At 43.9% G+C, this 13888-nt stretch overlaps 6 protein-coding genes across 6 annotated transcripts; 3 read left to right on the forward strand and 3 right to left on the reverse strand.

Moving 5' to 3' along the window:
• Nucleotides 1-4: 4 nt before the first annotated feature.
• On the reverse strand, nt 5-1122 carry V1512DRAFT_261214 (zf-U1-domain-containing protein). Its single transcript, XM_066916022.1, has 4 exons — nt 1046-1122; nt 969-990; nt 833-919; nt 5-783 (listed from the first exon to the last, which is right to left on the reverse strand). The coding sequence occupies exons 1-4, from the start codon at nt 1052-1054 to the stop codon at nt 275-277; spliced, it is 627 nt and encodes a 208-aa protein (XP_066772172.1). The 5' UTR covers nt 1055-1122; the 3' UTR covers nt 5-274.
• V1512DRAFT_261219 (ubiquitin-conjugating enzyme/RWD-like protein) lies at nt 1085-2889 on the forward strand. Its single transcript, XM_066916023.1, has 8 exons — nt 1085-1439; nt 1485-1510; nt 1582-1639; nt 1695-1850; nt 1899-1919; nt 1966-2092; nt 2141-2392; nt 2437-2889. The coding sequence occupies exons 1-8, from the start codon at nt 1350-1352 to the stop codon at nt 2631-2633; spliced, it is 927 nt and encodes a 308-aa protein (XP_066772173.1). The 5' UTR covers nt 1085-1349; the 3' UTR covers nt 2634-2889.
• V1512DRAFT_236972 (Metallo-dependent phosphatase-like protein) lies at nt 2890-4944 on the forward strand. The gene is made up of 3 exons (XM_066914137.1): nt 2890-3357; nt 3402-4686; nt 4733-4944. The coding sequence occupies exons 1-3, from the start codon at nt 2998-3000 to the stop codon at nt 4756-4758; spliced, it is 1671 nt and encodes a 556-aa protein (XP_066772174.1). The 5' UTR covers nt 2890-2997; the 3' UTR covers nt 4759-4944.
• Nucleotides 4747-6595, reverse strand: V1512DRAFT_261223 (Mu homology domain-containing protein). The gene is made up of 4 exons (XM_066916024.1): nt 6209-6595; nt 5602-6155; nt 4940-5549; nt 4747-4891 (listed from the first exon to the last, which is right to left on the reverse strand). The coding sequence occupies exons 1-4, from the start codon at nt 6329-6331 to the stop codon at nt 4886-4888; spliced, it is 1293 nt and encodes a 430-aa protein (XP_066772175.1). The 5' UTR covers nt 6332-6595; the 3' UTR covers nt 4747-4885.
• V1512DRAFT_261227 (thioredoxin-like protein) lies at nt 6596-7983 on the reverse strand. The gene is made up of 5 exons (XM_066916025.1): nt 7555-7983; nt 7416-7502; nt 7289-7364; nt 7030-7240; nt 6596-6977 (listed from the first exon to the last, which is right to left on the reverse strand). The coding sequence occupies exons 1-5, from the start codon at nt 7728-7730 to the stop codon at nt 6877-6879; spliced, it is 651 nt and encodes a 216-aa protein (XP_066772176.1). The 5' UTR covers nt 7731-7983; the 3' UTR covers nt 6596-6876.
• Nucleotides 7875-13525, forward strand: V1512DRAFT_261230 (uncharacterized protein). The gene is made up of 7 exons (XM_066916026.1): nt 7875-8308; nt 8359-10379; nt 10433-11441; nt 11489-11657; nt 11705-11842; nt 11895-12361; nt 12415-13525. The coding sequence occupies exons 1-7, from the start codon at nt 8069-8071 to the stop codon at nt 13471-13473; spliced, it is 5103 nt and encodes a 1700-aa protein (XP_066772177.1). The 5' UTR covers nt 7875-8068; the 3' UTR covers nt 13474-13525.
• The last annotated feature ends 363 nt before the right edge of the window (nt 13526-13888 follow it).

Below are 13888 nucleotides of genomic sequence, written 5' to 3' on the forward strand. Positions count from 1 at the left end.
AATGCGGAGAAATATAGCAAAAAGGGTTGTTTCGGAACTTGAGTTCTAAATTGTCAGGTCCAAAGTTAATTTACGGGCTAGGGTATTTTAGATGGGTTTTGTGGCCCAAAATACCAATGAAGTGTCAATTGATATATAGACCTGTTCACACTTTTTGTAAATGTAATACCAAGTTGTTGTATTGACTTGATAAAATCTTCCTTATCGTAACAACATTATCATGTACATACGATATCTTACATGACTCCGTAGCATTATTGCAATTTAATTCTGTTCATCTCCGTACGGTACCGGGTATGTTGGGCATGCCGGGACCAGACATAAACCCAGGTGGAGGAGGAAACCCGCCCGGTGGTGGTCCAAAGCCTGATCCAGGAGCACCTGAAGCACCGGGTGGTGGTGGAAACATTCCTGGAGCACCCATGCCTGGCGGTGGAATAGGCATGCCAGGTAGTCCGGGCATACCAGGCATAGGAGGTAAACCAGGCATTCCTGGAGGAGGAGGTAGTGGCAACGATCCAGGAGCTCCAGGCAGTGGTAACGACAAGGCTGGAAATCCAGCTGGGGGAGGGATCATGCCTGGTGGAGGTATTGGGAATCCTGCTGGAGGTGGTAAAGGCAAGCTTCCAGGTGGAGGAACAGCCATGCTTGGCACGACTGGTGGTGGAGGAATTCCACTCGGGAACTGGTATGGCAATGGTCTGGTTATGCCGGGGGGTTTTCCATCTGAGTATTGAGACGTGATTGAGTCTATGATTGCTTGGGCTTGCTCCTGACTAATTTCTGCAGAAGAATTAGAGCTGATGATTAGGATACAACCATTTATACGTACGTTGATAGTAATCTACCACATTCTTGATATGATTTCTGCCACTGTTATGAGCTTTGCGTACACTTACTGAGTCATGTGTGAGGAAGACTAAGTTGTGAGTAGAGGTATAACTGAACTGTTTTAAAAGTATACTAACCATCGCAATAATCACAGAAATAGTAAATCTAAATGTCAGTAAAAAGCTGCCTAGGTATCAAATAACTCAATTCTTATCTTTGGCATTTCCTTATTATATTAACAAAATATATATTGTTTGTCGTTGCAAAGTGCTTTAATTATTTCAGTTTATTAAAGGGTGGCCATTTTTGAGGGTTCGTTCAATCTGACTCGGTTATTCCCAACTCATCCGACTACACTGAAACCCCATAATCAACTCGCCTTTTGCTTAATTTACACCTACTTTATACTGATAATTTGTTATTTTATAGTGGAATATTATATTGTAGTGTGTTTATTAAGCATTACGCAATACACTACGTGCTTTCTTTCGGTACTCTGACTCACACCGCAATACAACATGTCAAAAGATGCGAGCGCCAGCATTTTGTATAAACAGTTCCGGGAACTGACAAGCCCAAAAACAGCTCTACCTTCGTTCAGGATTGAGGTTTGTTATAGAATGCCTACAATGCGTTTAAACTGACAATTACAGCTTCACAATGATAATATTTACGACTGGTATGTGGAACTGACATTGACACGGCACCGTGACAATTTGGCCAAAGTTTAGACAGAACTGACTTCAATAGGCGAGTTGGTATGATGGTTCTTAACCGGGAGTCAATCTATTACGGCGGATATTTTTTGGTACGCTGTCGTGTATACGCAAATATGAATGTTGATGCTTACCAAGTCAATCTAGGCTGAAATGAAGTTTCCGCGCGATTTCCCGTTCAACCCTCCTACATTCCGCTTTTTAAGACCACCGTATCATCCTAATATATACCACCGAGACGGTTTAGTATGCATTTCCATTTTGCATCCCGGCACGGACGCGGCGTCGGGTGAAGCTGACTCGGTATGGAACCTGCTATATGGTTGAATGAACTTATTCTGACTTTACTAGGAACGTTGGACTCCGGCACAGGTATGCACTTGATGCAGACCTTGTTTACCTGATACTAATGGAACAGAGCGTGGAATCAGTACTTTTATCAATCTTATCCCTATTAGAAGACCCAAACCCCGACTCCCCAGCTAATATTGACGCTGCTGTGGCTTGGAGAAATGATAAAGAGAAGTACATGCTTCACGCAAAAAGTATGTTTAGCGAGTAACGGTTATTGTATTGACTCTAACTGAAAACAGGATGTACCGAGAACTCGAAATTGGATATACCAGAGGATTTCGTCATGCCAGAGGCTGATGCTGTACAAACCGAAAGTCCAGTCAAGAATGATGGATTAGACGAGGATAACTTTTGGTACGAAGATCAGGCAGAGGACGATTTTGATGAAGACGAAGATTTGGCAGAAGAGGACGAGGACGCGGACGCCGAAAGTGTGGATTTCGCAGACAGCGAGCAAGAGGACGAAGATATGGACGAGTCAAGTGGTAACAGTACGTGTATAAGTCTGTTATGTAATTTTTACTAATTGTCTAAGAAGCTGCATCAGAGACGCCAGACAGGTCAAACAATGTTTTAAATGAATCCGAGTCTGAAAGCCCATTATCAGAAGTCGGCAAGCAGCAGAGTGTTGAGGCTCCCTTAACGCCTGCGCCTGAAAGCGAGCAAATTAATGATACGCTGGAGAAGTTCAAGGCCAACCCTAAGAAACATGCTTGTCCGGCAGACATTTAGACACAATGTTCTTATTCATGTATCTGATCTATACTCAAATTGGAGAAACCGGCGTTATAATTGAGCAATTATGAGGCAGATTTTGAAGTTTGCAAGTTTTATATTGAGGGCGTCATATTGCATTTGTTTTTACATGTTTTTATTAATGCTTTTGTTTGTATTTTGGATGATATTTATATCCGGTTTATTTTAATATGTAGTGCTCGCTAGCAGTGTGAAATGTATATAAGCTTTTAAATAGTTTGATGATTATGGTGTAAACGCATAACCTTGTGATGACTGTCACGAGAATGAACTTTGATAGCGAGCAAGCGGTTAAGAGTTACACCGTCCGCCACTGTTCTTTCAGGACCTTCGATCAATTATGTCATCAAACCCGATCTCAGGTATCACGGCAGCTCTAGATCAGCTCAGTAGTGAATTGAACAAAGCAAACATGAATACAGTGACGGACAGTGCCAGTATTGACACCGCAATGTCCGATTCAAGCACTCTAACCACCGACGATGAGAGTAATTCCAGCATTGATGAACTCGCGGCCACTACAAAAGAGTTGAAATCGAGATTGCCACCAACTAAAGCTGAGCAGGAGAAGGCTGCTAAAATCAAAGACGAGGCTAACAAGTTGCTCGCGAGTGGTAACTATCCATTGGCTATTGAGCTGTATACACAGGCCATAGAACTTGATTCTACCAAAGAGGTTTACTGGGCAAACCGTGCACAGGTAAGTTCCAGGTTATGGCATATAGAAGATCGTTAATAGAACAGGCGTCAATTAAAAATGAATCATATGGAGCTGCAATCGTCGACGCGACAAACGCAATCAAGCTTAACCCAGACTACATTAAATCATATTACAGACGTGCAGTCGCATACACCGCCATTTTAAGACCGAAAGACGCTCTCAAAGATTTTAACACAGTAGTGCAGCGTGCACCAGGCGACAAAAGTGCAAAGGCCAAACGCGACGAGTGCCAGAAAATTGTTCGTCGGCTGGCATTTGAGGCTGCGATCGAGGTTGGCGATGAACCGTCAATTGCAGACACGATTGATTACGAGTCGATGACTGTCGAGGCTAGTTATGACGGGGCACGGCTTGAATCGCCTGACCAGAAGACTGAGTCGGGAAAACCGAAATTGGTTATGACTTTGGAGTTTTTAGAAAACATGATTGAACGATTTAAGGCTGGTAAACGTCTACACAGAAAGTATGTTTTTGGCATTATTATTGAGGCCATGAAGATCTTCAAAACCGAGCCAACAATGGTTGAAGTTGACGTTGCGGCGGATCAGGTCATGTCTGTCTGTGGTGATACACATGGGCAGTTCTTTGACTTGCTAGAACTGTTTAGATTTAATGGTGTTCCGTCCGAAACACACAATTACTTGTTTAACGGTGATTTCGTGGATAGAGGCTCATGGTCGTGTGAGAACGCTTTGCTACTGTTCTCGTATAAATTGCTTTATCCTAAACACATGTTCCTTAACAGAGGAAATCACGAAGCAGATGATATGAATAAGGTATACGGATTTGAAGGAGAGTGTAAAGCAAAATATTCTGAAAAAATTTTCAAATTGTTTTCAGAGTCTTTTAGTACTTTGCCGCTTGCTACGTTGATTGGCAAGAACTACTTCGTTTTGCATGGTGGTTTGTTTTCTGACGATAACGTGACGTTGGAGGACGTTCGCAAAATTGACAGATTTAAGCAGAAGCAACCCGGCCAGAGCGGTCTGATCATGGAAATGCTCTGGACCGATCCACAGCCTGAACCCGGTCGCGGACCGAGCAAGCGCGGTATTGGTCTCCAGTTTGGTCCTGATGTTACAAAGCGTTTCTGCGACAAAAACGAGCTGATGGCTGTCATTCGCAGTCATGAGGTCCGGATGGGTGGGTACGAGGTCGAGCACGATGGTAGACTAGTCACCGTGTTTTCTGCACCGAACTACTGCGACTCACAGGGAAATAAAGGAGCGGTGATTAATATCAAGAATGATTACGAGCTTACGTTCCGTACGTTTGATGCTGTTCCGCATCCTGATGTCAAACCAATGGGTATGTTGAAGTGTGCTTGAAAAACAACTTTTACTAACATTTATAGCTTACGCGAGCAACTTGATGACTTAAATGGTCAGATTGATGTATCATACTGTAAATAAGATGTACTATACAAAGTGTAGTGAACCAATATTCATCCATTACCCATCAGAAGAGCGCCGATAAATGCAAATGTAGAATTACCATTGCAGTTGAATTAGAACTAAACTAGTTAGCATGTACTGAATTCAAGAAACAAAATTTGACTCACGCGAATTTCATAATTTCCTGCGCGGACGACGTATCTGACCCATTTCACGGACGAATAATTTGATTTCTCAAAGACTTTTAGATATCTTACAAGCAATCCTGAGCTGGTGAACATCATCAGTGTGAAGTTCAACGACACCGGCGGCCGAGACCAAGCCTTGGTGGTAGTCATTGACGACAACAGTTCGGCGTCGGCCGAGAACACGTACTCTGCCCCACCCGAAAACCGTGTGATTTTCCAGTTGATAGCGTTTTCTGACGGTTCGTACTTAGCCTTGCCTTGCGTTACTCTAGTATTGACTGATGCCGTGTTCAGCGGCGTCGGGATTTTGAGAAGAACGTTGGTAGCAAAAAGCTTGCTGCTAAACGTTGCCTTAACCGCGATCTGATACTCAACTTTTGATTTTCCAATTTCGTTGACAAGTACGTGTACACTGAATGGCAGGTTAATGTTTTCGGTTGCGCGATATTTCATAAGCTCAAATTCGCCATCGGGGGGAATAAAACTGATTGTGCGGTCGACGTCAAACCGTCCTAACCTGACGCATTGGTGAAACTGGCAGTCTTCGAGCGTGACCGATCCAGCTGCTGCATTTGCCGTCTTTCTCGGGCTTGAGTGAAGTTAACATTTTAAATCAAAATATACGATGAAAGTGTACGTACTGGTTCTCGTCATTGTCGATCATCATCTGGTCGTTTAATCCAAATTTGCATTCCGGCATTCCGGACAAATATGCCCGCAAAATAATTTGCCCAGCTACATCAGCTCGTAAAACGACACCAGCGGCACTCATCAATAAATTCACGTCTTCAAACACGTCCACAAAAACTTCGTTTCGTCTGTATCTGATATCGTCTCTGCGCCACGACATTGCGCCGGTGGCTTGCATCGTGATCTTTGATGACTCCTCCGGTCTGATCTCGGACCGTACACCTTCGGTCATGATGTACATCTTAAGAGTGTCTGTCTCTGTGTTTTGCGGGTATCCGAAATCCATAACTTCATCCAACAACTCGTAAATAAGAGTGAAGTTGTTTTTGATTGCTTCTTCGTCGAATTTGCCAAAATACGATCGACCAAGAAATACAATTTTGTATAAGAATTCGAATATCAAAGCAACATCGGCATTCTGCCGCGTGATGGCTACGAGGTAAATGTTTTCGTACTTGACATGGCAGAAAGTTGTTGTTCCAAGCGTCAGAACCGGCGAGCGAACCTGTTATGAAGTATCAGCAGGCATATCCCAGTCATTATTATTCTTTCACGCACGTCAGTGTTCGCAATGACTTGAATCCTGAACAAATCAGATACACTTCGGCGAAGTCCATCCCGATATGATCGAGTGATCAGAACCTCTCCCTTTTGATTATATAACAGAATTGCAGAAATCATTATTCAATCGTTCTTTGTGCAGTTTTTAGGCGTTTCTATAAAAGCAAAAAGCAAATTTGAAAGAGCTTAATGCTCAATCTTCCGTAAAAGTCTTGAGATCAACTGATTTGTAGCGACAATTGCACCAAGACAAGACGTCACCTCATCCACTACAGTCAATACAAAACTATCTAGACCAGATCTTGTCCTCAATTAAATACAAAAATCACAAAAGCGGTTGGCTTTAAACTGCTGCTATGTAGTAATTGAAACCCCCGGTCTAGTCGGCACAAGAAGTGTGAGAGCCCGAACAACTAATAGCAGCGGTCACAATATCACGTGATACAACAACTTAACCACCGCAACCTTGACGGTGTAAAGTAAATTACCCTTATAAGTCATGTTACGCAATTTAAAAGAATATTCAGATATATGGCAATAGTCTCAGCAGACCTAATATAGCTCGTAATGATTGGCTGTGTAATTGGCGAGTAAGAGCGCATACTATATTATGCTTCGCGTTACATCGCACTGCTTCGCATGGCCATATTTTTGTTATATCTATACTAGTCCCAGTCATAATCGTCGTCGCTCTCTACCTTTTTAGCAAATCCAAGTACAGTAGGCTTTGCTTCTTGTAACTTTCCAAGTTTATGCTCAATTACCCCTGTAAAATAAATCAGCATCTCATTCGTGTACTTCCACTTGTATGTACTAACCGCACTTCTGTAATTGAAGTTCTAGTAGTGAAGGTGCGAAGTCATCCGTGTTACCCAATGAATCAAATCCTACTATCCGTCCAACCTCCTTGCCATCGATGAACGACATGACGCACGGTAGGACTTGTATACCAAGTCTAACAACCAGAAAAGTTGCATTATCGACATTGACGCTGATGAATCTTGTATTCATATGCTTTGCTGTTAGGCTCTAAAGTGCTGTAAATGAAATGCACCTTAAACAAGACACAGACAATACCTTTAATCGACTTTGCATGATTTCACATCGTTTAAACGATGGATGAAAGAAATGTACAACTGTGTATTTTGTAGTTCTATCATAGTTAGTTGACTCTTTTGTAACATAAATCAATCGCATAAAGTACGTCGTAATTTCCAATACTTCTTTCTCTGAAGCAACCTCGGTCAACACTCCATGGCCACTATCGTGTAATCTCTTTGCAGATTTCATTCTGAAAACAGTCAGCAACAGCAAAGTTCAACACGTCAACTATAAATCCATACTGTTCGTGTAATTCCTGCATTCTTTTCTCTCTTAAATAATTCAATGCCTCATCATCCTCATCCAGTAAATCCAAAAATTCATCGTCTTCTACCGATCCAGCATCGTCATCCTCATTATGTTTTGAAATAAGTGCATCTGTATATCTGTCCAATACACCCACTGTTGTACTATCCATATTTCGCTTTATTGACTACCAAAAATCGCAGTAATTATTATTTATTTACTGTCAGAGCGCGTCATCTTTACGCGTTCGTACGTACTTCAATCGCGTTGCTTTTGCTAACCCTGAACCCTCAACGGACAAACCAAAACTGATCTTGATCTATTGCATCCACATGCGAACAAAGCTCTGCCAGTGTTGCAAAGCTACTGGGTCAGATCCAGATATTACGTGCTATATTGTATATGTCTAAAGCTTAGGGTCTTGTGTTGAAACTTGTTAAAGAATACATCTCATCTACCGCTTTTCATTTGTATCCGCAATTGTTGCGTGGATCGATCACATTAATATCCATGGATCCCACTATCAATGCTCTTCAAGATGTTGAAGAATCATTACAAAGTGCTCATGGCATGAGTGGATCATCTGCTGGGCCAAATGGAGAGTTGGGCTCGAAGCGGTTTGAGATTGCGATACAAAAATCAAATATCCAAGGTCAGAGATATAAGGATCTAGAAACCATAGCTAAAGTGCTTCACCAATTTCATAACGAAAAAATTGAAGTTCAACTGCAATCGGGTAATAGACTAGTGGTCCGTATAAACGTGAATGGTATTTTACGTTCGCCTCTAATATCTTTTAGATCTCGCCAAAAGATTTAGAGTATTTTGACAATGGCTTTCAAGCATTCGAAGATTTTCTTTTACGGATTCCTGATAATGTACCGCAACAAATGATTGTGCGGACCGGATTACGGACCAGACCTAGTTTAATTCAAGACTATGGATCTTCTGACGAAGATGGAAACCCAGTCAAGCCTGAATCTATCGGAAGTTCTCGCGGACGCCGAGCAACTTCGTCTAATGATAACGCAGACTCGGATCTTGAAACCGGATTTTCACGTCGGCCGTTTGAGATTGTGTCTGCAGATTCAGACGTCAATGATTCGGAAGACGAGATTAGCGATGAGATGTTGTCTGATGACGTTCCATTAGCAAATCGTGGTAAGAAGCGGAAAAAGCCGCGGAAATCCAGAACGAGGTCACGGCCTCATCCTCAAGGTGACAACTCTAGCTCTGAAGATGTTCCAATTGGCCGACTTTCTACATTACGCAATGACCGTCGGGTGAACTACAATGAACGTAGGGCTAGTACGATTACTGTGCCACTGATAAATTCCGACAGTGAAACTGAAACTGCAGCAAAACCTCGCAATAGCCGGTTGAGCGAAGGTCTGACTAGATTGAAAAACGAACGGCTTGAAAGGATACGATTACGAGAAAGTAGCGCTGACGCTCGATCAGGCACATCATCAGGTTTTGTGTCTGATCGAGATAGCGAGTCTGAGCATGGCAGGAAGAGAAGTAGGTTGAGTGCTGGTTCTAACGGATTGTCAGTTTGGGCAAAGCGAAAGTTTCCCACTGGAGAGCCGGGTAGTTTGTTTTCTAGAAGACACATGAACGAATGTGCTCATTGCCATCAGAACGCAACAACGGGAGTTAAAGGGACACTCGTTCCTTGTCAAAGCTGTTCCGCTTCTTATCACGTTGATTGCGCTAGAGGGTCACATTCAAAACCCAGTTTCGTGCTCGTCACACCGCACTTATGTGTCCTACAATGCAAATTTTGTATGGGTCAAAAGCCAGGCGGCGCCGACGGCATTTCAGGTCAGATGTGTTATGTTTGTGGTGAAAATGGTTTAAATACCAAGCCGTTTGAAAGTTACAAGCCACCCGTAATGGTGTCACCGATTCCTGCTTTACCTGGGTTTCCCTCGCAGCCTGCCAAGATCAGCGAACCTTTGTCGTCGTTTGAGGCTGTATCAGAAGCTACAGAAAATGAGCCAGAAGAGGAAAAAATTACAGATCCCCACATGTTTGATGGCGAAAGGGTTATGTTTAGATGCCAAATATGTCACCGGGCCGCTCATTACAATCACCTACGACCCAAACCAGGACAGGTTGGCGAGAACATAGAAGTGCAGTTTGCTGATTTTCAATGTACTCTTTGTACGTCATATACTCTCCCAGTGGAAAACATTTTGGCATGGCGTTCTACAGACGCTTTCCAAAACGGTACGGACTCGGCCCTTCCTCTTATTTCGTTCGACTCAGTTCCTGTGGAAAGGCGGGAGTACCTCGTGAAATTTAAAGGCCAGTCGTACTTCCACGCTACTTGGGTCGAAGGAAGTTGGTTGCTATCGGTATGTCCTGTGGCGATGTCAAGAACTTTTCACCGGAAAAATTCCTATGCCGTTGCCACTACCGAAGAGGCCATACCGGAGGATTATTATCGGATAGAATCGATTTTGGAAGTCATTTACAATGGTAACAAGAAGCGGTCACAGATGAAATTTAAGTCCGAAACCGATGAGATGAATAGTATAGACGAGGTTGAAAGAGTGTACGCAAAATGGCGGGGGTTGACATTAGGAGAGTTGTTCTGGGAGCGTCCGCCGTCAAAATCCGAGAAGGAGAGGTATGAAGACTATAAACTGGCATTTAAGGATTATGCTCGCGCATTTTACATCCATCTTCCCGGCCGTGATGTTGAGGCCCGTATGAGTCAAGCACGCAAGACACCATTCAAAAGGCTTGAGTACAAACGTCAACCGGACTTTCTTAGCGGGGGAACGTTATTGGATTACCAACTTGATGGTGTGAAGTAAGTTTAATAACTAAATACTAGGTTGTTGGTAAAGTACTGAATTTGTTTAGCTGGATGTACTTCAAGTGGTATCAAAAGCAACCGGCTATCTTGGCAGACGAGATGGGACTTGGTAAAACTATTCAAGTGATTGCATTTTTTTCTATCTTGTTTCACCGCCATGGAGTCTGGCCGCTGTTAGTCGTGGCTCCTCAGTCTACTGTCCCTAACTGGAAGAGAGAGTTTGAGAAATGGGCGCCAGATATTAGGTGTGTAGCCTACAGTGGCACGAAAGACTACAGGCAAGTGCAACACGAGTACATGCTTTCTGTCGGCTCTGGTCATAAAACAGACTTGAGTTGCCATGTTATCATTGTATCCTACAACGCGGTAATGGATGGATTCCAGTTTTTTAAACAGCACAAGTGGCAAGCTTTAGTGATAGATGAGGGCCAGCATTTAAAGAGCGACAAGAACCAGATTTACAAGTACCTGGGAGAGCTCCGGGTAGGACATACAATGCTGTTGACGGGCACGCCTTTGCAAAACAACATCCGCGAGTTGTTTAATCTGTTGCAGTTTTTGTCACCAGACAACGTTAATGCCGGGAAGATGGAGCTTGAGTTTTCGGAAATGAATGAAGAGAACGTCACCAAGCTGCATGATTTGCTTAGACCATATTTTCTTCGCCGCACTAAAGCTGAAGTCTTGGTAGGCAAACTTCCGGAGAAGATTGAGATTATTGTGCCTGTCTCGATGTCTTCGCTGCAAAGGCGACTATACAAGACAATTTTAGCCAAGAATCCGGACTTGTTGAGATCGATCGTGTCAAAGCATCACTTGTCGAACGTGAAGGCGTCAAAGTCCAGTCTTAGCAATATCTTAATGCAGCTGCGGAAATGTTTATGCCATCCATACATTTACAGTCAAGATATTGAAGAAACGACAGACTCGCAAGACGAGTCCTTGAAGCGATTGACGGCTGCATGCGGCAAGCTGGAATTACTGTCGCTTATGCTGCCAAAGTTGATTGCCGGCGGGCACAAAATCTTGATTTTCACTCAGTTTCTTGGAATGCTGGTATGGTTTTGTTGAGTTTCTTGTTTTTGATTGTCGCTAAGAGCTAGGATGTGTTGGAAGATTTCTTGTTTTACTTGAACATCAAGTACGTTCGTATTGACGGATCTGTAGCTGTTCAGGACAGGCAGCAGAGGATTGATGCGTTTAATGCTAAGAATTCTGACATTTCTGTGTTTATGCTCTCTACTCGAGCTGGCGGCGTGGGTATCAACTTAGGTAAGGATGTCGATTATGAGATGTTGTACACTGCTGATGTGCTGTAGCGACTGCCGATACTGTGATCGTATACGACCCAGATTACAACCCGCACCAAGACCTACAAGCGCTGTCGCGGGCTCATCGGTTAGGTCAAAAGAACAAGGTGCTTGTGTTTAACCTTGTTACGAGAAGTTCAGTCGAAGGTAGGTAGCCTTGGTGGGCGACGTTGTGACGATGGCTAAAACGGTTGTTTAGAAAAAATTTTGGAGATTGGACGCAAAAAAATGGCACTTGACCAGATTGTGATTGAAAAGATGAAGGATTCTGACGATAAGGACATGGACGTTCAGGGCATATTACAGACCGGTGCACGAGCACTGTTTGAAAACAACGACGATGCCAACAGCATCAAGTACGACAGCGCGTCGATAGATAAACTTCTAGACCGGTCGCAAGCCACTGAGGATCAGAGCTCGTCGCAGCCGAAGGAAGTCAACGAGTTCAGTTTTGCACGGGTGTGGGAGAACGACACTGGCGAGTTGACTGAAGTTGCTGACGTGACACCGAGCAACGGTAGCAGTGAGACTGAGGCCAGTGGCGTTGACGACGGCCAAGAGTTTTGGGACAAGATTTTAAAAGAGCGAGAGGCGGAGGTTGAACAAGAAAGGTTGAAGGCTCTGACTTCTTTTGGACGAGGAAAGAGACGCGAGGCTGTACCAAAGGTTGCTAGTGATGGTGTATTTTGTTTGAGAGGATTAACTAACGTGGATTATAGTCTTTGATAGATCCGCTATCTGTGCCAATGGATGGTGAAACACCGGCCGAAGTAGCTCAGCAGCTCCATGGCAAAACCAAAACCGGGAACAGGTCTCGTGGTGGGTCTGCTGACTCTAATTCGTCTTTCAGAGAGCAGGATCCGATTGACGATGACGATTACAGAGAATCGCCTGTGCGACGAGTACCCGGTCGTGCGAGTGCTCAGACGAATGTTGCGCCGGGAAACGGGGTGCCAGTTGCTTCTTTTCCGCAAGTTGCGGGTGCACCGTACACCCAGATGTTTTCTGGCAATCCTCTGCCTTGGGCCGCGGCTGGACAGCCTTTTACACAGTATCTGCCGCCGCAGAACTCTACTTATGAGAACAATTTCATGGTGCCGCCGAGTGCATCTGCGAGTCACTTCATGAACATATCGAGGGTTCTCAACGGTACGCCGACGCCGCAGTCTACTGGATTTGCGCAGTTTGCAGAGCAGCCGAATGCATTGATGGCAAGTCAGATGGCCTCAACTGTTCCTGCTGCTCAGGAACCCCGGCCGATTTTGGCTGTTCAGGAAACCTCGTTTGTTCCAGAACCCCGGTCGATTTCGACTGTTCAAGAAGCCTTGTCGGTTCCAGCTGTTCAGGAATCCAGGTCGATTTTGGCTGGTGGTGAAAACCCGTCTACACTTACTGTTCAGGAAGCACCTGGAGGGGCTTCCACTGCTGTGGCACAGTTTGACCCTCTGCATGCATTATTCGGGGAGATTCTAAACGGCCTACCGGTATCGTACAATTCGAGATATTCGTTCAAGTGTGATGGCAGTCACAAGAGCCATAGGCCCGGTGAATGCCCGATCAGACATGCCAAGGTTGAAACCTGTCCGTTATGCGAGTACGCACATTTACCTGGTGCAGCAGTTTGTGTTTTGTTTCGATCTTCGACGTCGCTGAACTATTTACTGTCGGCGGTGAGTAGTTCACAGGAGCCTGAGGAACTAAAACAGTTGGCGACGCGGTGTATAAAAAGCATTCTAGAAAACCTTCAGCAAGTTGAAGTGCAGGGGTTTTCAAGATGACACCATGTGTATAGTTCAATGTAAAATTGGAAAGTTACGATGCGCTACGAGCTCAGTAATTAGATTTGTAGATTGATGCCGTGGATGAATCCCTGAGTTACGTGTGAAAGAACATGTGAAGTAGATCCTTTGAGGCCAAAGTGACAAGACGTTTTAAATCTGTAATTAACATATGAACTGAATGGGGCCCACGATACGACTTTTCAATTGAGTCAGCATACGCGTCATATTCAACTAATGAGATTCAGGTAGTGAGATTAGACAAGTTGAAAAATGTTTCAAGAAGGGGTTCAACTAGCAAAAAAACACAGCATCACTTTTATAGTGAGAAATCAGTAATTTTTTCTTTTGAATTGAGGTTGGTTTGTTTTTGTTTGTAAATTGCGTTTTTGGGCATATTAAAGTGTAAGCGGCA

The sequence above is a fragment of the Lipomyces arxii genome (genome assembly GCF_038497795.1).
Source record: "Lipomyces arxii strain Phaff 12-163 unplaced genomic scaffold V1512scaffold_5, whole genome shotgun sequence".
Lineage (NCBI taxonomy): Eukaryota > Fungi > Ascomycota > Lipomycetes > Lipomycetales > Lipomycetaceae > Lipomyces > Lipomyces arxii.